Source organism: Phoca vitulina, unplaced genomic scaffold, assembly GCF_004348235.1.
Source record: "Phoca vitulina isolate PV1807 unplaced genomic scaffold, GSC_HSeal_1.0 scaffold59, whole genome shotgun sequence".
Taxonomy (NCBI): Eukaryota; Metazoa; Chordata; class Mammalia; order Carnivora; family Phocidae; genus Phoca; species Phoca vitulina.
The window spans coordinates 518,322-545,458 of record NW_022589762.1 but is presented as its reverse complement, the minus strand read 5'-3'; the positions used below and the strand labels follow the sequence as shown (position 1 = coordinate 545,458).

General features: G+C 37.8%; 1 protein-coding gene and 1 pseudogene across 3 annotated transcripts in view; one reads left to right on the top strand and one right to left on the bottom strand.

Annotated features, from left to right (window-relative positions):
• Window positions 1-27,137, top strand: part of BCL2L13 (BCL2 like 13) — an 89,509-nt gene that overhangs the window by 45,222 nt on the left and 17,150 nt on the right. The window contains exons 4-6 of one of the 3 annotated variants that reach the window (XM_032390771.1): window positions 2,133-2,289; window positions 7,050-7,119; window positions 14,453-14,596. In XM_032390771.1, coding sequence (XP_032246662.1) covers window positions 2,133-2,289; window positions 7,050-7,119; window positions 14,453-14,596 — 371 coding nt within the window. Of the gene's footprint in view, window positions 1-2,132; window positions 2,290-7,049; window positions 7,120-14,452; window positions 14,606-27,137 lie in introns of all 3 variants that reach the window. The other 2 variants (XM_032390773.1, XM_032390772.1) reach the window with 2 other exon arrangements.
• LOC116623553 lies at window positions 20,939-23,257 on the bottom strand (annotated as a pseudogene).

Sequence of the window (27,137 nt, the reverse complement as noted above, 5' to 3'; positions counted from 1 at the left end):
AAAACAGTATGGAGGTTCCTCAAAAAGTTGAAAATAGAGCTGCCCTATGACCCAGCAATTGCACTACTGGGTATTTACCCCAAAGATACAAATGTAGGGATCCGAAGGGGTACGTGCACCCCGATGTTTATAGTAGCAATGTCCACAATAGCCAAACTATGGAAAGGGCCAAAATGTCCATTGACAGATGAATGGATAAAGAAGATGTGGTATATGTATACAATGGAATATTATGCATCCATCAAAAAGAATGAATCTTGCCATTTGCAACGACGTGGATGGAACTGGAGGGTATTATGCTGAGCGAAATAAGTCAATCAGAGAAAGACATGTATCATATGACCTCACTGATATGAGGAATTCTTAATCTCAGGAAACAAACTGAGGGTTGCTGGAGTGGTGGGGGGTGGGAGGGATGGGGTGGCTGGGTGATAGACATTGGGGAGGGTATGTGCTATGGTGAGTGCTGTGAATTGTGTAAGACTGTTGAATCACAGACCTGTACCTCTGAAACAAATAATACATTATATGTTAAAAAAAAGAAGATAGTAGGAAGGGAGAAATGAAGGAGGGGAAATCGGTGGGGGAGATGAACCATGAGAGACTATGGACTCTGAGAAACAGAGTGTTCTAGAGGGGCAGGGTGTGGGTGAATGGGTTAGCCTGGTGATGGGTATTAAAGAGGGCACCTCCTGAATGGAGCAATAGGTGTTATACACAAAAAATGAAGCATGGAACCTACATCAAAAACTAATGATGTAATGTATGGTGATTAACATAACATAATAAAATAAAAAAATAGAAATAAAAAATAAAAAAGGAAATGAAAGTTACAGAATTGTTGAATCACTATATTGTACATGTGAAACAATATAACAGTGTATGTTAACTATACTGGAATTAAAAAACTTTTTATTTATTTTTTTAAGATTTTATTTATTTATTTATTTGAGAGAGAGCATGCGCACATGAGCTGGGAGGGGGGTGGGCAGGCAGAGGGAGAGGGAGAAGCCAGGGATCCCAGTGCAGGGCTGGATCCCAGGACCCCGAGATCATGACCTGAGCTGAAGGCAGATGTTTAACCGACTGAGCCACCCAGGCACCCCTTAAATAAAAAGCTTTTTAAAAAAAGGAATGAGAGTAATTGACTCATCCCATCAGGTGGAATAAGCTGATTAGAATCTGGTTTAAGAAGTGCCATATTTATAAAGGTAAAAATGAAATCTTAAAATACTAAGAGTGGGATGATAGAGCTAGGAGTTGCTTTCCATTTATCATTCTTGCATGAAACTGGTATGTAGTAACATACTAAATTGGCTTATGTATTTTTTAGAAAATATTTATTTGTTTGAGAGAGCATGAGAGCAAGCACGAGTGGCGGGGAGGGGCAGAGGGAAAAGAGAAGCAGACTCCCTGCTGAGCAGGGAGCCCATCATCAGGCTCAACCCCAGGACCCTGGGATCATGACCTGAACCAAAGGCAGATGCCCAACTGACTGAGCCACCCAGGTGCCCCTGTGTATTTTTTTTTTAAAGATTTAATTTGTTTATTTGAGAGGGAGAGAGCGTGGGCACATCAGAGTTGGGGGAGGGGCAGAGAGAGAGAATCTTAAGCAGATTCCACCCTGAGCTCGGAGTCCATCATGGGGCTCGATCTCACAACCCTGAGATTATGACCTGAGCTGAAATCAAGAGTTGGACATTTAACCGAGTGAGCCACCCAGGCGCCCCTTGGCTTGTGTATTTTAGCATGTCAGTTTAGTCTTTTTGTTCTTTTAAAACTAAGATTTTCCATAAAAATCTTCCCTTTAAAAAAAAAAATCTCTAAACTAGGACCTGTTAAGCCTTGTGTTCAGGAAAGATTAATATCCATAATGACTGTCTGACTTTTTTAAGTGGCTTATAACCATTAGCTTGTTTCCAATAGTAGGCATCTTAATCCCTTGAGTTTTTATAGCACAACTTTTTTTTTTCTCAGATTTTAAGTTTTGTTTTTTTTTTTTAGTAATCTCTATTCCCAGTGTGGGGCTCGAACTCATGACCCGGAGCTCTTTCAACTGAGCCAACCAAGCTCCCCTGCAGCACAACTTTGGTATTATTTATTAAAATAGGTTTTTCTTTTACCGTCTTCAGCATTCACCAGCACAGGCTTTGATCGTCATACTTCTCCTGTGTTCAGCCCTGCTAACCCAGAAAGCTCCGTGGAAGACTGCTTGGCTCATCTTGGGGAAAAAGTATCACAGGAACTGAAAGAGCCTCTACAAAAGGCATTGCAAATGCTCCTCAGCCAGTGAGTTACCATTGCTGAGTGGGAACATGCTTCTCTAAGTAGTTTCTGAATCTGTCATGCAGCACTGGATTGGTTAAGGCTTTGTTTTAGGTGAATGGTGTCACTTCTTTTCTCACTTTACTTTTTCTTTCTTTGCTTTCCTGAAGCATCTCTGTTTGTGTTTTGAATGACAACTTTTACATCAAAGTGGTGATTTAACTGTTCCGACATGGATTTGATCATTTGTGTTTACTTGTTGAGCTGTCAGGTTTCAACAGATGCTTTCACTGCTCTGAAATACGAGCTCTTTCACTTGTCCTGACCACTTTTTACTACCATTCTGCCTGAGGGCCAACATAAATATAATGGTTAGGGTTTTATGCATTGTAACGTGGGGTTAACATCATATCAGTATTTTAGGTATCCCAAATGTTGCTAAACTGCGGTTACACATCTGTCCATGGAAGTGCTGCCACATTCTTATAGTGGGAACTTCTGTACTAACCATGGTTTTGACTGTTAAAGCTCAAGGCAAGAAGCTCACAGTGAAAGTATATTAAAATAGAACCAAGTCATTTATTGTACATCTTAAAAATTCTTTTCCTCTAATTCTTTGCTGAGAATCATTAAAGAATTGGTATGAATTAGAAAAACATTGTTTTAATGAAGAATGACATCTAAAACAGGATGAAGACTGTTTCTTCACTAAAAAGGTTAAAATTCAGATGCCAGATTACTGGTGTAGTAAGGTAATTCATTATTTCCACATAGGCAAAAATTGTATGTTATCATTTGTCAGAAGGAAGCAGTTGGAGTTTAAGGAGAATTCAGTTTGTTTCCGCATATTCTGGTAACATGAGCAAATGTAAAAAATCCAAGTTATGTATAGGATACTGAAATGAAAATCATATTTGGACTTTCTTAACTTTATATATAGAAAAGTTTAAAAAGAAATGTGAAGAGAAGATTATGGGTGTCAGAACATAAAAGTTAAATAGGAAATTTGGGTGTACAGTGGTGGCTTTTAGAATGTTCTGTGGAGCTTAGGGTTCCTGAGAACGTGAGGGACAGGGTGAGTGGGTGGGGCTTGTTAGGCCTTTGCCAACCCTTCTTAAACTAAAATAGCCATATATATATATATATTTAAAGATTTTATTTATTTATTTGAGAGAGAATGAGAGAGAGAGCGCACATGAGAGGGGCGAGGGTCAGAGGGAGAAGCAGACTCCCTGCTGAGCAGGGAGCCCGATGTGGGACTCCAGGATCATGACCTGAGCTGAAGGCAGTCGCTTAAACAACTGAGCCACCCAGGCACCCCATAGAATAGCTATATTTTCATACATTTTTAAATGTAAGATTTGAAGAAACCTACTGTTTTGACAAAAACAAAAACTGTAAAAGCTATTGGGACTGGGAGTAAAATAACTGAGATTAGAAGGCAAAAAATTCTGTCTCCAACTTTGATACAAACTATTTGTGGCTTTACGCAAACCATTTCATTCTATATCTAAATTTCCCCATCTAGGGGCGCCTGGAAAAAAGGCGCCTTTGAAAAAAAAGAATAAATTTCCCCATCTATTAATTTTAACTTTACTGGGATATTATAAGCTCTCTGAAGAACAGTATCATATAGGTAAAGTATTTTTTTGGCATACTTTTCATAATCTACAGGAAAAATTGATATCTTCTCACTGCAAAGTAAATTTTTTTTTTTTAAATATTTTATTTGTTTGACAGAGAGAGGCACAGCGAGAGAGGGAACACAAGCAGGGGGAGTGGGAGAGGGAGAAGCAGGCCTCCCACGGAGCAGGGAGCCTGATGTGGGGCTCGATCCCAGGACCCTGGGATCTTGACCTGAGTTGAAGGCAGACGCCTAACGACTGAGCCACCCAGGCACCCCTCACTGCAAAGTAAATTGTATTTAAAAATATATAGTCAGGTGAATACTTGGTGGGTTTTTTTCCCCAGACCCTGAATACTGATGTAATTATTTCTTATTTTTATTTTTATTTATTTATTTAAATATTTCATTTTTAAGTAATTTCTATACCCATAGTGGGGCTTGTACTCAAAACCCCAAGATCAAGAGTCATATACTCCACCGACTGAGCCAGCCGGGCGCTTCTGACATAATTTTTTTTTTTTAATTTTATTTATTTATTTGACAGAGAGAGACACAGCGAGAGAGGGAACACAAGCAGGGGGAGTGGGAGAGGGAGAAGCAGGCTTCCCACGGAGCAGGGAGCCCGATGCGGGGCTGGATCCCAGGACCCTGGGATCATGACCTGAGCCGAAGGCAGACGCTTAATGACTGAGCCACCCAGGCGCCCCCTGACATAATTATTTTTTCAATTGGTACCTCTGGTTGTAGATCAGAGTCAGGCCTCTTTATGAATAAATTTTTTTTTTTTAAAGATTTTATTTATTTATTCGACAGAGAGAGACAGCGAGAGAGGGAACACAAGCAGGGGGAGTGGGAGAAGGAGAAGCAGGCTTCCCGCCGAGCAGGGAGCCCAATGTGGGGCTCAATCCCAGGACCCTGGGATCATGACCTGAGCCGAAGGCAGACACTTAACGACTTGAGCCACGCAGGCACCCCGATAAATTTTTTTTTTTTAGTAATCTGCTTTTTAAAGTTGTTAAGCTCTGTTACTAATAGCTAACTGATGATGAACTGGAAGTATTATACAGGTTGATGGGAATAATTTGTAAGGTGGAAAATACCACCTACTTCTTCAGACAGTTTAGTTCAAGTGGGAAATTAACCTGAACTCTTCGTATAGCCAAGCACCAGCAGTGTGAAAAGGTTCCCCCTGCCCCTTTTTCTTCTTTGCTCTGTTCAGATACCTCATTAGATAGGGCTGATTTTTCAGCTACTTGCTTTTCTATGTATTAGATTTCCTTTGAATGTTTTAGTCTGCTGGATCTTTTATGTGCATATATGTGTGTACATATAATGATTCAAATCATGTTTCATTCTGAAGGATGCTAAAGTACTTTAGCCTGATACACAAACTACCAATAAGGACCATTATGACCCACAGTAGCATCAAACAGTTCAGGAAAGGAAGTGAAGGGACTGATAGACGCAAGTAAACTTCAGGGAGAATATAGGTAGGTAGACTGTATAGTATCTGAAGTTCAAGTTTTATAACTACCTACTGTTCAGCCCAAGGCTTCTAAAAAATTCTAAGTGTACTTTAATGGTCATACAATATCAGGAAGGTAGTACATAACATCTTCTTAAAAAGGCCATCCCATGTATCTTACCTCCTTTCAGCATCACTATGGTATTGATTTTATATTGACTTGTGTAAAAGAATGATACCTGTGTCATCAGAACTGGTTTCTGAAGTATGTAGACCAGCACTGTACAACAGATAAAATGCAAGTCATGAAATGCAATTTAAAATTTCCTAGCAACCACATTAAAAATTAAGATTTTTTAATCTATTTTTTTCAACCCAGGATATTAAAAATTTATAGTTTTAACAGGTACTCAATATAAAAATATTAATGAGCTATTTTACATTTTTTTTCCTTACTAAGTCTTAGAAATCTAGTGTGTATATTATGCTTTCAGCATATCACTAGCCGCATTTCAAATGACCATTAGCCACATGTGGCATTGAGGCATTATTGTGGCATGTTTCAAAATCCTAATTTAAAATAGGAGTAGTGTGGCCTTTGGACCCAGATCTAGTTGGGTGTGAATTCCTGCATTGCTGGTTGCCAGCTATGTGGATTTTGGATAGTCTCTTAGCTTTCCTGAGCTTCAGTTTCCTAATGTGTAAAATGATAGTATGTAATATAAAATATAAATATATAAAAATATAAAACTGAACAGTAGGCTACTGATAAGTGGTAGCTGTCCTCAATTATTAAATTTCATAGGCTGAAGAGCTCACAGACCCAAGTCAGAGCAGAAAATGCCTTTGGAATGGATTTTAAAATCCTATAAAAGCAAGACCTCTCCCCTTTTTTACATATATGTTAATACTTTGCCCACAAAAATAGGGGGGTAAATTTTATTAAATCTGATATTCAGGCTGTTGATGCTTTCAGATGCTACTTGGTACCAAGTATTTTTTGTTGGTTGTTAATTTGTACATGAAACCAAGTCTTACACATAGTAACTAAAGTCTGTCAGTAAATTAGTGAGTGTTGTTGTCATCACTCAGTGATTTCAGTTTTGGTATGACTAGAACTTACATGGAAATAATCAAAAAGGCTTATCTCTGCCCTCCAGGATTTTATATCATGAGACTCCAAGTTAAAAATAGAGCTCCGTTTACTGGCCTTGTTTAGTCCAACTCTTTATATCCTCAATTTGAGAGGTCTTTCAGTGACATGTTTCTTTAATTTTGAAATGTTTTAAGTTTTTTGCCTTTTAAAAAAGTTAAAATTGTGCTTTTAATAATGAGATCATTTTTGTTACTATTTTATCTTATTTTAATAACTCAAGTGTATGTTTATCTGCAACATGGAAATCCTGTTGGATGAGTTTCAAACAATTATTTTAAAAGTGTTATTTATTATTATCTTGTTATGTTATTAGCTGCTTTCCCAAGCTGATAGCATGCCTCTCAGCCAATAGGGAATACTTGAAGTAAATGCATACCAAATGTTAAAAGCCACATCTCATACAAAACAGTATATTGAATATTCTTTGGTACTTTGGCAAAAAGTTCAACACAGAATAGTGACTGTATATTTATTCATCTGGAAATTTAGAATTTTACTTCTTTGTGACCCAGACTTTTAAAAAAAAATCTCTACAGGCCAGTGACATATCAGGCATATCGGGAATGTACACTGGAGACCACAGTTCATGCCAGCGGCTGGAATAAGGTATTAACCAAATTATCTTTTCTCTTATAAGATTTTAGTGTGTTGATTAAAGTGCAGGAGAAATTGTTGACATCATATAAGAGAAAACTGTTAGAGCTCATTATTTAATGCATAAATCCAATTGTGTTAAGTGGATATTTTTGATTAAAGTGGTTTTTTGATTAATGCTGTGAGATTCTGGTTGGCCCAAAAATATGTGTCCCATAGTATGCCATTCTTCCTTCCTATCTCTTCTGAACTTTCTATCATTTCTTCACTTCTCTGTATTAGACATGACATTTATCTCCAGATGGTTATTTGTTACCCTGTGTGTATGTCTTGGGGTGTAAAAGAATAAGAGCTTCATTTGGGAGACCGCTTCTTCTGGTTTTCTCTCTCTCTCTCTCTTTTTTTTTTGTTCTTCTGGTTCTCTTAAATGAGTAATACCATTTGTGTTTTATAGTTTACAAGATATCTGATGTCACATCTCATTGGATCATTACAACCATCCTTTGCAGAAGACAGAATGGATTTTATTAGCTTTTGCTTTGTTTATTTATTTAGTTAGATCAGGTGAATAATCAGAGAAAAAAGTTAAGTGACTTGTCCAGGACCCCTTGACTAGGAAATATTGGAACCAACGCTAGAGCTGAGATCTCAGATCTTCTGATTCCAGCTTTAGTGTTTTTTTCCACTGTACCGTACTGCTTACCCATGATCTCAGACTGTATTATCCATTTATCACCTTGAAAAGGCAGAAAGTCTAAGGAAATGTAGTATGGGAGGACTCAGCTCAATATGAGGAAGAAGTGTGGCCCTTAGAATCTTGTGTAGGAATGAGAAAATTCAGTAGAATCATTTTTATAAATAGCCACCTCTACTCTGAATTGATTTTTTTTAAGTTTTCATTTTATCCAACAATTCCATACATCCCTTGGTATTCATCATGACAAATGCACTCCTTAATCTGCATCACCTATTTAACCCGTCCCCCCACCCCTTGCCCTCTACTCAGAACTGTTAATAGTATAGTATGAGTCAGACCGTGTGACCTTACGTACCTAATTGATGTATATTTTTTTAGTCACTTTATAATATAGGCTTTGGAAGCATTATAGCATAATAATTAGCATCATAGGCTTTGTAATTGGACTTGTTTCAAATATCAGCTTTGCCACAGACTAGATGCATGTCTTTGGACAGTTCATTAACCTCTCTAAATCTTAATTTTCTTTTCTAGGTTTTGTTTAAATAATCTGTACACCAAACATGGGGCTCTAACTAATGACCCTGAGATCAAAAGTAGTACATTCTTCTAACTGAGCCAGCCAGGCGCCTCTCTAAATCTTCATTCTCACATATGTGAAATGGATCTAGTAATACTAACCTCATAAATTTTACTAGACTTAAACGACATAATATAGGTTAAATGCTTATTTAGCACATTGCTTGGCACCATAGTAAGCACTCAGGAAACAGTAGCTATTACGTTAGATTTAACACATGAAAACTTGTTCCAAAATAGTCACCATTATGGGGTTTTACTATGTTATTTAGTTGCAAAAAACTTATTTAAAAAGTTTGTTTCATTTCCTTTCTTGGAATAAAAAAAACCTTTTATTTGGATATTTGAAATACATTTATTTATTTTATAAATAAGAATGAGTTTGGTTATGATATATTTCTTAGTATGTCAAACAACACATGTTTAGGTACCTAATATTACTAGCCTTCTTCCCCTATTTTATGTTCTCTTCCTTTCCCTCATGTCCAGTGACTATTAATAATCAACTCTTGTATGTTCTCCTCCCGTTGATCCTAGGGTTGTCCTAAAAAAAAAAAATCTGAATTAAACCCCAGACTTCACTGTCTCTCTTCACCTGTCTGATTTTCCCATTGTCTGCTTCATTTTAGTCCTTCAGCTGGACCAAGAGCCAAGGCTGTGGCTTGAATAAATACTTCATATAAATAAGCCATGCCAGTTAGAGTATTACTTGCTCTGCTGAATCCAGTATTACTCTCCTACTAAGTCCTCTAGGGCTAAAAAGAATATGGTTGTCTGGTAGGTAATTGAGGCTCAAATGAAACACGCATCAGAGAAAAGAGAAAAAAAGTGTCCACAGAGCATGCCACATTAGGGATAAACCTAATACCTGTTTATCTGTATAGGGATTCTGAAAGCATCTTGGTAGAATACTCTATATCAAAAGAAGTGGAGGAAAAAAGCTGGTCACAAACCTGTATTAGTAGTATGGTCCTTTAAAAAAAGAGAAGTCCAAAAAAAAAGTCCATGTATAAATGTAGGTATGTATATGCCTAGAAAAACAATTGAAATATGTGCGAAAACATTAAATAATACATAGTAATTATCTCTAAATTGTGGGTTCTTTTCTTTCTTCCCCTGTCCCCACGTGGGTATTGTTTTTTCCTATGTACTTCTCTGCTTCTGAGAAAAAAAGAACAAAATGATCATCAAAGAGAAAAAGCCATGAAATGCTTACCTTTGCCTTTTCTTGGGGGTGTAGACCCTGCCAGAAATGTAATTATGCTCAAGTACATTAATTGAAGGCACTGTGCATGCAATTGGACTGCTGATATAATTACGTTATCTGCAGAATTCCGTAACTGCTCACGACACATTAATAATCACTGTATTTTTTCACCCTGATAAAAACAATTATTTTGATGATGTTCTGGTACTGTAAATGGTGTGCAGAGACACACCACACTTTACATCTTACTGTCCTCTATTTTTCTCACCCTCCTTATATCCTTTTTGTTAAAATAAACACTGTAGGGGTGCCTGGCTGGCTCAGTCAGTAGAACATGTGACTCTTAATCTCAGGGTTGTGGGTTTGGGCCCCATGTTTGGTGCAGAGATTACTTAAAAATAAAATCTTTTTTTTTTTTTAAGATTTTATTTATTTATTTGACAGAGAGAGAGACAGCGAGAGAGGGAACACAAGCAGGGGGAGTGGGAGAGGGAGAAGCAGGCTTCCCGCGGAGCAGGGAGCCTGATGCAGGGCTCGATCCCAGGACCCTGGGATCATGACCTGAGCCGAAGGCAGATGCTTAACGACTGAGCCACCCAGGCGCCCCAAAAATAAAATCTTTTAAAAAACAATAATAGAATAAAATAAACATTGTAACTGGAAAAAGAGAGCCAGCTATAGTGTTAGTACATACTGTTCAAAGTGTAATAAATAAACTTTAGAAAAATAATAGCAAAAATAAATGAATTGTCTTGGGTAATTTTTAGTGACATATTGAATCACTAATATTTTTAAATCTTTATTAAAATTTGAAGCATACACAAAAGCACAGCGAATAGTATAGCAAATCCCATGTATCTTGTCACTCAGCTTCAGTAATTATCAACATATGGCTGGTCTTGTTTCATCTATTTCCCACTCTCCCCCAGATTATTTTGAAGTAGGCTCTAGACATCATTTGATTCATAAATACATTAGTATGTATTTTTAAGGATGATGTAGCCCCCCTTTTTTGGATGTATCTCTTTTTTTAACCAACTGATAATACCACTATTATACCTCAAAATATTAACAGTAATTCTATCATCATATAATCTGTTTAGTATTCAGATTTTTCCAATTGTCTCACAAAGGTATTTCTCTAAGATGATTTGTTTGAATTGTGATGCAAACAAGGTCCATGCATTGCATTTGGCTGATAAGTCTCTTGTCTTTACTTTTTTTAAAAAATTGAAATATAATTCATACCATAAAATTTATATATACCTTTCTAAAGCATACAGTTCAGTGGTTCACATTCACATAGTTATGCAGCCGTCTCCACTGTCTAATTCCAGAACATTTTTATCTTCCCATAAAGAAACCCCACACCTTGTAGTAGTCACTCTCCATTTCCTGTTCCTCCCAGCCCCTAACAACATTACTCTGTCTCTTTAAATTTGCCTATTCTGGACATTTCATATAAATGCAATCATGTAATATGTGTCTTAAGTCTCTTTTTTTTTTTTTTTTAAGATTTATTTATTTGAGAGAGAGAGAATGAGAGACAGAGAGTATGAGAGGGAGGAGGGTCAGAGGGAGAAGCAGACTCCCTGACGAGCAGGGAGCCCGATGTGGGACTCGATCCTGGGACTCCAGGATCATGACCTGAGCCGAAGGCAGTCGCTTAACCAACTGAGCCACCCAGGCGCCCTCTTAAGTCTCTTTTAATATGTAGGCTTACTCTCTCTTGATTTTTTCTTTGCTTACAAGTTATTTCTTCTGTAAAATTTCCTACTTTCTGGATTTTTTTGACTGTATCACTGAGATGTCACTTAACATAGTCCTCTGTATCTGTATTTCCTTTCCATTGGTAGGTAGATCTAGAAGCCTAATCATAGTCAGGTTTAATCTTTTTGGCAAGAATACTTCATTGGTGATGTTCCTTATTTCCTGTTGCATCACACTGGGTGATACATGATGCCTGGTTGTCACTTAAATTTTATTTTGAAGCACATAGGTCAAACATTCAAACCTCATCAATACAGATAAAATTTGTGGGATATGACATTTACTAGAATTGTTAAGTTATAAATTGGTTACTAAATAGTAAATTGATGGATCAAAATATGTATTTTATCATTACAAATATCTATTCTACTGGAAGAGATCCTTGGAACTATAAATTAATATACTTCATTTCTGTACCCAGCAAGCTGTACATTCTTTAATAATAGGATAATATTGTTAGCATGGTACCTATGGGGAGACAGTGAATGGAGGTATTCCTTTTTGATGGTCAAAATTACCTTAGCATTCCTTTACGAAAGTTATTGGAGAGAAAAATAATTTATATGTGTTGTGGGGATTACTATTATCCAGTAAGGAAATGACTTAGAGGAATTCAAAGAGTAAGACTACTTGGTTCCTTTTTAGTCTTAGAGATAAGACTAAAAGAATAGTGGGGACCTTCTAGGAATGGATGCTTGGGGATCCAGTTTTTTTTTTTTTAAGCTTTTTTTTTTTTAGGACTGTGGGAGAGGGAGTGCAAAAAAAAAATCAGGTATAAGGTGATAATTTCTTGTGGGTAGTACACTACCAAATTGATGGACTTGGTTGTAGAAATAACTTAAGAGGTTTTGTGTGTGATCACAAAAATTAGAGGGTAAGTGGGTTTAACTATATAAAGACAGTCTAAATTATACTTAAAAGGTAGTGGGCCTGGAAGTCATCATATAGGTCTCTGAAGACAGGATGTCAAATAGGTAAAAGAGACAGAGCATGTATCATCAAGAATATTACAGTTAGAATTTGTTAGTCCAATAAAGTGAAGTTTCTGTACTCTGGACACTGCATTTCAAGAAAGATATAATTAGGATGGAGAAGAACTGGGAAGGGGTAATCTAAATGATTAAAGCAGTGAAGGAATTGCCAGATGAAGAACAGTCTAAAAGATTAGTAAATTTCAGCCTAAAAAGTATAGTGAATGAGAGGGAATATGATTAAGGACTCAAGACAGTAGTGAAAGGGGATTACAGATTTATCTCTAGATAATTATATAGTAAAACTAGGGCATCTACTTTTTGATACATGAAAGAGGTAAATTTGGAACAAATAAAAATAAGTATTATTTTGTATAGCAAATATAAAGTGTTTGCAACTCATTTCCCTAAGAGGTAATAGAGCTTAAACATGAATAACTTTAAAATATTGCATATTATTAGATTATTATGGGAAATTAGAATGTTTTGAGGTATAGAACATCTCAGGCCTTTGAAGTTATGGTGATCGGAGTCAGTAGGACTGATCAACAAGCTATACCTGACCTGACTGCTCTTACTAAGACAGAGTACTGGAGCTAGATGAACAATAGGTTTTGGGGGTGGGTATTTTTGTTTGTTTTTGTTTTTAATAGTATGACAGGTTTTCTAATTGTGAAGAAAACCTAGTATATTCTTCTTTATAGCCCTAGACCCCTCCATTAGTGTTAGGAAGGGGTTTTTAAATAAATTTTGGGCTGGAGTTCTTTTACAATATCAAAAAGGGAAGATATGTGTTTGTTGCATTCTTTCTTTCAGACTTTGATATAGATTCCCTCAGGACTGCTTTTACTTAAAAGCCAAAGAGTATTAGTAAGACTATAAACTCATTGTCTTTTCTGTTTGTCCTTTTCTGCAGAAATATTTTGTAATCCCTCAGTTATTACCTTGGCATTTCAGTAACAAGGGACTGGAATTGGTTTCATTTCCTTTTGCATTCCTTTTCCAGGCATGTGGAGCCCTCTTGATGGTTTAGACTAAAGAGATTGCATGCAGATGGTTAATTGAAAATGCTTTTAATTCTTTTCAATGTGCAGTTAGTTGTTTTTGGAAGGCAAGGGACTCTCGTATGCCTCTGTCATAAATTTTGACGGTTTTTAAATATTGAGCCACAAGGTTATTAGGAATGATAATAATATCTCCTTAGGGTTTTTTTGTTTTGTTTTTAGATTTTATTTATTTATTTGAGAGAAAGACAGCACAAGCAGGGGGAGAAACAGAGGGAGAGGGAGAGGGACAAGCAGACTCTCTGCTGAGCAGGGAGCCTGACATGGGGCTCCATCCCAGGACCCTGAGATCATGACCTGAGCGGAAGTCAGACACTTAACCGACTGAGCCAGCTAGGTGCCCCCTATTTAGGTTTTTGATGACTTTCTAAGATAGCTGATAATTTTAAAAATTCTCATTTTCAAATAGATATAAAAAGCACATGGTACAAAATGCAGTAAGTACAGAAATGTATACATTGAAAACTATTTTCCCACCCTGTTGCCATTACTTCATTCTCTTCTTAGGCTACCACTATTACCAGTTTTTGTATATTTTTCCAGAGATACTATAGGATTATACAAACATGTATATATATGTGTGTATGTGTATGTATGTGTATTTTAAACACAAATGGTACCATAATTATATACACTGTCCTGTCACTTTTCTCACTGAAAATAAGTCCTGGTGATTGGGCAGTGAACAATCTAATTCTTTTTAACAACTACATGATATTTTGCCAAAATTGATTTAACCAGTCCCTGGTGGGTTGTTTCTAGTCTTTTGCCATTATAAATAATATTTCAGTGAATTCTCTGTACATGTTTCATATACACACATACACACAAGCCCAACTGTTTTCATAAAATAATTGTTTCTACCACCCTATGGTATAAAATCTACATGCATTATTCACAGACATTCTAGTAAGGGGTCAGTGTTTTATTCCTTTATTATAATAAAAATGAGATTCCATAATGATGCATCCAAGTTGTAATTTTCTAGTAGTTGAACATATAAAATGAATTATAAGAATTTCAGTTTGTTTTTTACTCTCTCATCTTTGCCTTAAAGATTTTGGTGCCTCTGATTTTGCTACAACAAATGCTTTTGGAGTTGACAAGACGTGGTCAAGAGCCTCTGAGTGCATTGCTACAGTTTGGTGTGACATATCTGGAGGACTATGCAGCAGAGTACATCACTCAACAAGGTGGCTGGGTATGAGCTGTTAAGTATTTTTTTTTTTAATCTTTAAAAAAAGGTTAAGCTTCTCATTGTGGTTGTTTTTAGCAACATAGGTTTAATGTGAATATTATCATTTAATATTATTTAACATTAATTGCATGAAGATCAGGGGCAAACTATTCATATGGTTTCACTATAAGATTTTACTTTCAGTAAATTGATAGGTGGTGTTTTTAAATCGTTCTTTTAACTACTTTTAAGTAGTTCTAATTATGAAATATTTTATACTAACAAAAAATATTTAAATAATTAAGGGATGAGGAATAATAAAATGAATGCTTATGTATTTGCCATCCCAGTTGAAGAAAAGAACAGACGATACTTTTGAATTTTTTTATATGCCCCTCCTGGATTTCAGCATGCTCTTACCTACTTCACAAGGATAACTCCTATTCTGAATTTTGTTTTTTTATTATAGTTTAATCATACATATATATGTATCTCTAAACAATTACATTATTTTGTATGTTTTGAACTTTATGTGAATAATATACTATATGTATTCTTCTAAACTTGCTTTTTTTTACTCTATGTTGTATTCTTGAGACTCTCCTCAGTCATTGTTTCTCAATTTTCTTTTTTTTATTATCACTCGAAGGATCCTTTTTATTTATTAATTTTTTAGGATCCTTTTTAGACATTTTTATCCTAATCATCTCCTTCCTTCCCCATGAAATTTTGATACTACAGATAGAAGTCTATTTATGTACTGTTGCCCTTTGAAGGGCCACAAGTGATTGTAATATCTAAGATTTCCCCCATCTTGCCAAACCTATTTTCTTTTTTTTTTTTTTTTTAAAGATTTTATTTATTTATTTGAGAGAGAGAATGAGAGACAGAGAGCATGAGAGGGAGGAGGGTCAGAGGGAGAAGCAGACTCCCTGCTGAGCAGGGAGCCCGATGCGGGACTCGATCCCGGGACTCCAGGATCATGACCTGAGCCGAAGGCAGTCGCTTAACCAACTGAGCCACCCAGGCGCCCTTGCCAAACCTATTTTCACCCTCTAAATCATCCAATGATCTGGGTTGATGTATTGGTTGGTGTTTGGTATTCCATTGTGTAGATACATAACAATCTATTTCTCTATAATCTTATCAGTAGACATTTCCATCTTTTTGCTATTACAAACATTGCTGTTATGAACAGTTTTATACATATGTTTCTCTGGTTATATACTTGGGAGTAGAATTTCTGGGTCCAAGGGTATAGACATTTTCAATTTACAAGATAATACCAAAGTGTTTTCCAAAGTGGTTTTCCAACTTATATTCTGTCAGCAATATATAAAAATTTTTGTTGCTCTTCATCTTCCCCAATACTTAATATTGTCAGACTTATTAATTTTTAAAATCATTTATTAAAATAAGATTATTTCGTAATAAGTTTAGATTTACAAAAATGTTATAAAGTATTCCTGCATATTGTTCACCCAGTTTTCCCTAGTGTTAACATCTTACACAACTATGCTACTCTTACCAAATTGACTTTTCTGTATTGATTTCATAGCCAGCAAATTTGTTAAACTCTCTTATTATCCTGATTATTTATCTCTGGATTTGTTGGTTTTTTTCTTTTTAATTATTATTTTTTAAAGATTTTATTCACTAATTTATTTATTTGAGAGAGAGAGAACGTGCGTGACCCCGGGGGAGGGTGGGTCGCAGAGACAGAATCTCAAGCAGACTCCACACCAACTGTGGGCCCGACTCGTGGCTTAATCTCACAACCCATGAGATCATGACCTGAGCCAAAACCAAGAGTTGGACGCTTAACCGACTGAGCCACCCAGGTGCCCCCCCCACCTTTTTAAAGTTTTTTTCAATTATTTTTATTTGTTTGAGCATGTGAGTGGGGGGCGGGGCAGAGGGAGAGAATCTTCCAGGAGACTCCCCCCTGAGTGCTGAGCCTGACACAGGGCTCGATTTCATGACCCATGAGATCATGACCTGAGACGAAACCAAGAGTTGGTTGCTCAACTGACTGAGCCATTCAGGCGCCCCCCTTTGGGTTTTCTACGTAGAAAATTATACGGTCTGTGAATAATGATAAAATTGTTCCTTAATAACTCTATCTTTTTAACTTTAAAAACTGAAAAAAAAAATCAGGATCTTTCAGTACACTATTAATGGAATTGGTGTTAGAAGACATCCTTGTCTTTTTCCTGATGTTAAAATGAGTGCTTTTAATTATTTCACCATTTAGTTGTATCATTCTCAATGAGTGAGGTTGGACTGTAATTTTTCTTGTTTGGTTTCAGTTTTAAGGGTATGTTGGCTTCATAAAAGAATCCAGAGTTGGGAAGAGTGTTTCCTTTTTTCTATACTCTGGAATAGTTTATATGAGGTTTAAATTATTGTGCCTTGCTTCCTATAACATGCATGTAAAATCACCTGGTGTTTTGAGGGAAGTTTTCTGGTTTTTCCTGTCAACTTTTTTTTTTTTTTAAGATTTTTATTTATTTATTTGACAGAGAGAGAGGCCGCAAGAGAGGAGCACAAGGAGGGGGAGTGGAAGAGGGAGAAGCAGGCTTCCCGCTGAGCAGGGAGCCTGATGTGGGGCTTGATCCCAGGACCCTGGGATTATGACCTGAGCCGAAGGCAGACACTTAACGACTGAGCCACCCAGGCGCCCCAACTTTTTTTTTTAATTTTATTTATTTATTTATTTATTTATTTATATTTTTAAAAGATTTTTATTTATTTATTTAACAGAGAGAGAGAGCACAAGCAGGCAGAGCGGCAGACAGAGGGAGAGGGAGAAGCAGGCTCTCCACCGAGCAGGGAGCCCGATGCGGGGCTCGATCCCAGACCCTGGGATCATGATCTGAGCCGAAGGCAGCCGCTTAACCGACTGAGCCACCCAGGCGCCCCTACTTTTATTTTTAAGAAGGCTCCATGTCCAGCGTGGAGCCCAACATGGGGCTTGAGCTCACGACCCTGAGTTTGAGACCTGAGCTGAAATCAAGAGTTGGACACTTAACTGACTGAGCTACCCAGGCACCCCTTTCTTGTCAACTCTTGATAATTTTCCTGGATATTATCCCTAAATTTTCTGAATTGTTGGTGTAGACCTATTCATTATACCCTTTTATTTTTATTCTTTTGGAGGAGAGTGCAATGGATTTTTCTATCTTAATTCTCTGATACTATTTACTTTTAAACATTTTGTTTTGGAGAATTTTGAACATATATGAAAATAGGTAAGATAGTATAATGACTCCCATCACTCAGCCCTAACAGTCACTAATTCATTGCCAATTATGCTTTATTCACACCCTAGTCATGTCCCTTAATACTATTTTAAAGCAAAATCCAGGCATTATATGATTTTATCTAGAAAAATTTCAGTATGGGGGCTCCTGGGTGGCTCAGTAGGTTGGGCATCTGTCTTTGGCTCAGGTCATGATCCCAGGGTCCTGGGATCAAGTCCCACATTGGGCTCCCCCTGCTCATGCTCACTCTTGCTCTTTCTCTCTCTCTCTTTCAAATAAATAAATAAAATCTTTAAAAAAATTTTAGTATGTTGGGTGGTGGGTGGGGGGATGGGTGAAATAGGTGAAGAGGATTAAGAGTACACTTATGAGCACTGAGTACTATATAAAATTGAATCACTATATTGTACACCTTAAACTAATATAACACTGTATGTTCAGTATACTGGAATTTAAAAAATTTTTCAGGGGCGCCTGGGTGGCTCAGTTGGTTGAGCATCTGATTCGATCTGGGCTTGGGTGTTGATCTCAGGGTTGTGGGTTTAGGCCCCACATTGGCCTCCATACTGAGCATGGAGCCTACTTAAAAGTTAAAAACAAAATTGTTTTTTCAGTATGTATCTCTAAAAAATAAAGGTTTTATTTTTATTTATTTATATTTAAACATTTTTAAAAAGATTTTATTTATTTCACAGAGAGAGAGAGAGCACAAGCAGGGGGAGTGGCAGGCAGAGGGAGAAGCAGGCTCCCCCCTGAGCAAGGAACCAGATGTGGGTCTCAATCCCAGGACCCTGGGATCATGACCTGAGCCGAAGGCACACGCTTAACTGACTGAGCCACGCAGGCATCCTTGTTTTCTTTATTTTATTTATTTATTTATTTATTTTTAAAGATTTTATTAATTTATTTGACAGAGAGAGAGAGAGAGAGAGAGCACAAGCAGGCAGAGCAGCAGGCAGAGGGAGAGGGAGAAGCAGGTTCCCCACCGAGCGGGGAGCCTGACGTGGGGCTTGATCCCAGGACCCTGGGATCATGACCTGAGCTGAAGGCAGACGCTTAACCGACTGAGCCACCCAGGCGCCCTGGTTTTCTTTGTTTTTAATCACACTACCATTATCACATCAAAAATTTAAAAATGATTTCTTCATATCCTCAAATATCCTATTAGCATTCAAATTTCTAAATGTCTCAAAAATATCCTCTCTTTTGGATGTGAGGGTGATCTGGCTGTGACAGCTGTCACCCCACTGATTGCCAGGTTTGATTTGACTGATCTGGCTGGCTAGGTGGGTGTCCCTTCCTCTTTCACCCTCCACGTGTGTCCCTCCTGAGGCTGTGCGCTTGGTTGAAGAAGACGACCTTCCCCAATAGAGGAGGACTGTTCTTCCATCAAGGGTATAGGAGCTTGACTCCCCTGTTAGAACCTCAAAACAGGCACTCAAGGTCCATTTATAGAAGAATGTAGAGTAGGCAAATGTCCAAATGAGGCACTGCATGTGATAGTCTGTCTGTCTCTTTCTTTTTTTTTCTTTCTTTTTTCCTTTTTATTTCTTCCTTCCTTCCTTCCTTCCTTCCTTCCTTCCTTCTTTTTAGATTTATTTATTTATTTGAGAGAGAGAAAGAGATAAAGAGCACAAGCAGGGGAAGGGGTGGTGGGAGAGGGAGAAGCAGGCTCCCCACTGAGCAGGGAGCCCGATGTGGGACTCAATCCCAGGACCCTGGGATCATGACCTGAGCCGAAGGCAGATGCTTAACCAACTGAGCCACCCAGGCGCCCCCATTCTGTCTTTCTTAAAAAAAAAAAAAATCCTCTCTTTTAAACTTTATAGTGTATGAAGTTGTATCTTCCTTTTCATTTTTATTGTTATTTCTTAATTTCTTCTTATTTAGTTAGTTTTTGGTTTAAAATAGTTTTTTATTGCCCAGGATATATGTGCGTATGTGTGTCTTGTGTTTTTGTTTTTGTTTTTTTGAGTAAGCTCTAGGCCCAATGTAGGGCTTGAACTCACGACACCAACATCAAGAGTCATATGCTCAGGGTGCCTGTGTGGCTCAGTCAGTTAACGGTCTGCGTTTGGCTCAGGTCATGATTTCAGGATCCTGGGATCAAGTCCCACGTTGGGCTCCCTGCTCAGTGGGGAGTCTGCTTCTCCCTCTACCCTTCCCCTGCTGGTGATCTCTCTCTCTCAAATAAATAAGATCTTTTTATTTTATTTTATTTATTTATGTATTTATTTATTTATTTGACAGAGAGAGACACAGCGAGAGAGGGAACACAAGCAGGGGGAGTGGGAGAGGGAGAAGCAGGCTTCCTGCCGAGCAGGGAGCCCGATGCGGGGCTCAATCCCAGGACCCCGGGATCATGAACTGAGCCGAAGGCAGACGCCTAACGACTGAGCCACCCAAGTGCCCCAAATAAGATCTTTTTATTTATTTATATTTTTTTAAAGATTTTATTTATTTATTTGACAGAGACACAGCGAGAGCAGCAACACAAGCAGGGGGAGTGGGAGAGGAAGAAGCAGGCTTCCTGCCGAGCAGGGAGCCCGATGTGGGGCTCGATCCCAGGACCCTGGGATCATGACCTGAGCCGAAGGCAGACGTTTAATGACTGAGCCACCCAGGTGCCCCCTAAGATCTTTTTAAAAAAGGACTCATATGCTCTACTGACTGAGCCAGCAAGGTGCCCCTCTTTTCTTTTTTTTAATAACTATAAATTCAAACTTAGGGAAGCTTTCCTTTGTCTTGAAAAACAAAACAAAATAACAAAGCTTCTGTATCATTTGCTAACCTGATTTTATTTATTTATTTATTATTATTTTTTTAGAGACAGGGAGCGTGGGGGAGGGACAAAGGAAGAGGGAGAGAGAGAATCCCAAGCAGGCTCCACGCCCAGCATGGAGCCCCATGTGGGGCTCAATCTCATGACCCTGTGATCATGACCTGAACTGAAATCAAGTCAGAGGCTTAAATGAATGAGCCACCCAGGCGTCCCTTGTTATTTAAGATTTATATTTTTTTTTGAGAGAGAGAGAGCACAAGCAGGGGGAGGGGCAGTGGGAGAGGGAGACAATCTCAAGCAGACTCTGCACTGAGCTCAGAGCCTGAAGAGCTGGATCCCATGACCCCGACATCATGACCTGAGCCGAAATCAAGAGTTGGATGCCTTACCGACTGAACCTTGCCGACTGAGCCTCCAAGGTGCCCCTGATTTCATCTTAAGAAAGAAGTGGTAGTTATATTGTAAAAGTAAAATTTCTACCATGAATGTTGCAGTTCTATGTCTGGTGACACTAAAAGGAGACAATAGCATTGTTGCCAAAATTATAATCTGTTGGTGGCATTTGTGGGAAAAGAAGGAAGCCCTTGCAAATTTCTAAATAACAGTCAACTGCTAGGAAATTCTAAACTTACAGGCCAAAGAGGGAATGAGGTTAGTAAAATGCCTCAACAGAGTTTGAATAAAATACTGGATTTGAGAGTTACTGGAACTTGGATATGCAAAAATAGGGTGGTAAGTTGGGTCATGCTTACAGTGGTCTCAAGTTCAAGTGAACTGCTGTGATAATATACCACTTCATATGTCTCATACTTTTCAAGGAGCTTTTCTTTCCCTCAGTAGGTGCTGGCAGAAGGTACGCTCAGTCATTTTCAATATAGATGCCTAGATCCAAAGCCAAAGCATGAGAAAGGAAGAGAGATGGAATGAAGAGAGTCTGAAAAAAAAAAAAAAAAAAAATACCCCCTTTCTTTCTGGTTTCACTTTTCCTCATGCTCCCAGAAACGGAGTGGAAACTGAAGTGGAACTCCCTGGAGGAATGGTTTCAGGCCTGCTGGACCAGTCATACATACAGTCTATACTTTGCTTCAAAGCATCAGCTTTTCTAACTTCTGACTGAGAGCTATGATCTCTGCTGCTGTGCATTTCTACATTAAACATATAATCTGCCCATCTTTTTGTGGGGAAGGACTGTCACAGTAAGGACTTCCCCTTGAACTACTCTGTCCTGATTCATGTGCTCTCAAAAGAATCTCTTCCATGTCTCCAGTGTAGATAGAGGGTTGAGGAAGATACATGAGCCAGCCCCCCATTTTCCTCATTGCCATTATCATTGCCGTTGCTGCTGTTCATGGTAGCTCCACCCAGGAATCTTCCTCACCTACATGGTGCTTTACAACAAGGGAAGAATTATAATACAGGGAATATAATTCATTCCCTTCTCAATTTTCAGTTTTATTATGATACAGTACATCAAAGTTTTTTGGTTATTATAATTTGTTACAGAGAAAGTAGCTCATTTATTCAACTGAAATGTGTGTTCTAAAGAAAAGAGCAATAATATGAATAACTAGTTTGTTGATATTTAAATTTTTTAATGTGTTTTTAATCTCTAAATTTGAATGCCCAATCTGTATTTCACATTGTTAGGTCTAAGCACTCTGTTTTTCGTGTGTTTAAAACCAAGAGATTGCTTTTTTGACTAATTGGTGAAAATGTATCCTCTGATACAAAGTGTCAGCATGAATCATCTTTAAGGTACTCTGTGTTAAACATTACATTGACAGGTCTTAATACCATTATGGTCATTCTTCTAGAGGAGAATGATTTGGCTACATGATGTTGCATGTCTGTTATATAAAGTCTATAGTATGATTTCTATGGGTAATGTGTTTGTCTTCAGCCACTTGAACACAACATCAGGGTAAAACAAACTGTCTAGCTGTCAAAGTGGAACTAATTTTGAAAACCTACAGGAAGGGAGGAGGTGATGGCAGCTATAATCTGTTGGATGAAGGGTTTGGGCATATAGATCTGCAGAGAGGAAAATAATATTTTGTTCTTTAAATTATAAAAAGAAATGGCTGGGATAAATGCCTTTTGGATTTCGGCAGATAGTTTTGTTTTTTCTATGATTTATGTTTTGTGATCATTTTTGTCTTATTATATTTGAGATGATTTTTCCATTGTACTGGTATTGAGAAGAGCACTTTATTGAGGCTTCTAAGTAACATGACTGGTGTGGATTTTTTTTAATAGACTGTAGAGCAGTTGTAGGTTCACAGAAATATTGCGGGAAGGTACAGAGATTTCTCATATACTACCTGCCTGCACACATGCATAGCCTTCCCTGTCATCAACATCTCCCATCAGAGCGGTACATTTGTTACAACTGATGAACCTCTGTGGACACATCATTGTCAGCCTAAGACCATAGTTTACGTTACAGTTTACTGTTGGTGTATATTCTGCAATTTGGACAAACTCATGATGACATATATCCACCACTATAGTATTACACAGAGTAGTTTCACTTTTCTAAAAATCCTGTGTTCCACTTGTTTGACTCTCCCTCCTGCCTCACCTCTGGCAACCACTGATCTTTTTACTGTCTCCATAGTTTTTCCTTTTCCAGAATGTCATATAGTCGGGACCATGTGATATATAGCCTTTTCAGATTGGCTTCTTTCACTTAGTAATATGCATTTAAGTTTCCTCTATGTCTTTTTATGGCTTGATAGCTCATCTCTTTTTAGCACTGAATTTTTAGCACTCCTTTGTCTGGATGTACCACCGTTTATTTACCCATTCACCTAGTGAAGGAGATCTCAGTTGCTTCCAAGTTTTGACAATTAGGAATAAAGCTGATACAATCATCCATGTGCAGGTTTTTGTGTGGACTTGAGCTTTAAACTTCTTTGTGTAAAAACCAAGGAGTGCAGTCTGGTAAGAGTATGTTTAGTTTTGTAAGAAACTGCCAAGCTGTCCTCCAAAGTGGCTGTACCATTTTGCATCCCCCCTGGCAATGAATGAGAGTTCCTTTCGCTCCATAGACTCACCAGCATTTGGTGGTGTTGGTGTTAGACTTTGGCTATTTTACTAGATGTGTAGTGGTATCTTGTTTTAATTTGCATTTCCCTGATGACATATGATGTGGAGCATCTTTTCATATGCTAATTTGCCATCTGTACATCTTTTTGGTGAGGTATCTGTTAAGGTGTTTGGCCCATTTTAAATATCAGATTGATTGCTTTCTTATTTAAGAGTTCTTTGTATATTTTGGATAATAATTCTTTATTAGGTGTGTGTCTTTTGAAATTGTTTTCTCCCAGTCTGTGGCTTGTCTTTGCATTCTTTCAATATTGTCATAGACATTTTCAATCTTCTTTTTTTTTTTAAGATTTTATTTATTTATTTGACAGAGAGAGGCACAGCGAGAGAGGGAACACAAGCAGGGGGAGTGGGAGAGGGAGAAGCAGGCTCCCCGCTGAGCAGGGAGCCTGACATGGGGCTCGATCCTAGGACCCTGGGATCATGACCTGAGCCAAAGGCAGATGCTTAATGACTGGGCCACCCAGGTGCCCCAGATTATAATTTTTTATTTTTGTTTATGTGGCATTAGAATTACAAGATAGGGCTTTTGGTTTCTTTCTCTTTTTACTTTATTTATTTATCTTTTTTTAAAGATTTTATTTATTTGACAGAGAGAGACACAGCGAGAGAGGGAACACAAGCAGGGGGAGTGGGAGAGGGAGAAGCAGGCTCCCCGCGGAGCAAGGAGCCCGATGCGGGGCTCGATCCCAGGACCCTGGGATCATGACCCGAGCCGAAGGCAGACGCTTAACGACTGAGCCACCCAGGCGCCCCTTTCTCTTTTTACTTTATTTTTTAACCCTGCCAGAGAGTGGCGAGTTAATAAAGACTGGAAATCCACAGGATTAATTTGTGGCCTCCAGCTCTGCCAAATATTAGTCTTGTGTTTGGGGGGAAATTCATTTAACTTCTCTGAGCCTCAGTTTTATCAATTACAAAATGGGAAGAATAGCTCTCTGTCTCACAGAAATAATGATATAAAAGTGTTTTGTGAAAATGCTACATTTTTACAAATGTCAGGTTTTCAGATATGTCTTTAAGAGTGTGTATTTTTTTCCTCTCCCTGAGTCTGAAGATTCCTTTGCGTTTTGATTCTGACTTTTCAATGCCCTGCAGCGCACTTAGGGCACAGACTAGTTGGCATATTATGATTCTTCCTGACTCATCCTTGTTCCCTCCCTCTTCTTTCTCACTGTCTTTCATTTCCTGGGATTGTGTTGCTACATTAGAAGTAAGTCTGTCTCCTGAAAAGGGCAGTACAAGTCCACCGTGGTAAGGCTTCTCTTTTATTTTCTATGTCATGTACTAAACTATATACTTACTATGAAAGATTTAGTTTTGAATTACATAAAAGCTTATTGGTGAAAATGTCATCTGATGTCTACTATAATATTTAATATATTTTTTTAAAGATTTTATTTATTTATTTGACAGAGAGACACAGCGAGAAAGGGAACACAAGCAGGGGGAGTGGCGGAGGGAGAAGCAGGCTTCCTGCTGAGCAGGGAGCCCGATGCGGGGCTCGATCCCAGGACCCCGGGATCATGACCTGAGCCAAAGGCAGACGCTTAATGACTGAGCCACCTAGGCGCCCCAATATTTAATATTTAAGTAGTTTGAATAAAATTAATTTTTGCCTTTTTTCTTTTTGACTTAAAGCTTCTCATTTCCATTTTAAGAATAGAAAGCCACAAAAAGTGTTTTTGTTTGTAATCAAGAATATTTGAAGACTGTCTTTTGGGAACTTTTAGGTAAGAGCAGAGTTTTTATACTCCGGGAGGTGACACATAGTTTGTGATCTAAAAATCACTAAGTGGGTTTTGTGATTGAAATAATTTTAGTGTAATGAGGGTAAGTACTGTTTCATGAAGTCCATGTGTTTTATATGCAGGTGTGAGTATTCATTGCACTGTGTTCCAAAATACATTTTTTGTGGGTCTTGGTCATCATAATAGATGGAAAATTATTTCTCTGGAATATCTTTCCCACTTTGCATTTTCTCATTTTAGGTTAATAGTGATCTGAGAGACATATGGTATCCTGCTTGACTGAATGTAGAAGAGTAATTATCTGTTTCTATTTTTTAAGGGGAATACTTGAGAGATAGATATTGTATAAAGGCCAAGAAGTAACCGTAACGGTTTGTTGGTACATCTTAGGGCAGGTTAGTCCCTAGATGAGTTTACCAGGGAATATGTCTTTGGAGTTCTGCCAAAGCATCTTCAGATGGAAAAGTTAAGTCTGTAAGGAGCTCAATTTGTCAGCAGCTATGACCCTGAAGGTAAAATACTGCTTGAAGTGGCAGAATAATTTGTAACTGATGTGAACCCAAAAAAAGGAAGCAAAATGCAGTCGATATAAGCAGAATAAAGCGGCAACTGCACATTTTTGAAGTGGTTCTTTTAATGATCTGCAAGCTGTTTTTATTTTGTTCCTACCACCAAAACCAAAGTTACATTTATATTTTCTTACATTTATTTAAAGATACTCCCCTTGGGCGCCTGGGTGGCTCAGTTGGTTAAGCGACTGCCTTCGGCTCAGGTCATGATCCTGGAGTCCTGGGATCGAGTCCCACATCGGGCTCCCTGCTCAGCAGGGAGTCTGTTTCTCCCTCTGACCCTCCCCCCTTTCATGTGTTCTCTCTCATTCTCTCTCTCTCTCAAATAAATAATAAATAATAAATAATCTTTAAAAAAATAAATAAATAAAGATACTCCCCTTATCTCCATATTTCAGTTTCTTTTCTCCCTTTTTATTGGAAAGGTTTCATGCACATATCTTCGTGTACTTCGTGTACTTGCTTGAAGAAAACAAGAATAACCTTTTCTATTTACTTCTTGCAGTAAACTCAGGGGAAAACATCTGTATGGTAATCAGGGGACTTCAGCCCAAGAGTTAATGTCATGTAGTTGATAAAAAGCATGGTCTCTGGAGGTAAACTGCCTGAGCTTAAATCCAGTTCAGTGACTTTGAACAATTATCCTCTTCAGTTGATTCAGTTTCCTGGTCTGTAAAATGGAAATAATAATAAGGCTTACTCTATAGCCTTGTGAGGTTTAAATAGGTTAATATCAGTAAAATCTTCAGAAGGGCACATGGTAGGAGTATGTGGGGGTTACTGCATGTTACTGACAAGCTGTTCTCATAGCAGGCTCAGAGACCTTGGGGCAAGTTAATCTCTCTGGGCTTTCTCTGGTTTAGTTTTTGTTTTTGTTTTCAAAGAAAGATACAGTTCTCTGATTCTTTGTGCATATTTAAACTCTGATAGTTGGTCCAAATTAGTTTTGTGTTTTTGAGTCCTGGAAGTTACTCCTTTATGTTTTTTATATCAATGGGACTAAAAAAATATTTCCAACAACATAAATATTTTGTGCTAAAAATGATTTTAGATTGTTGGACTGGCTCTAATACTACTTGTAGATTTTATTCC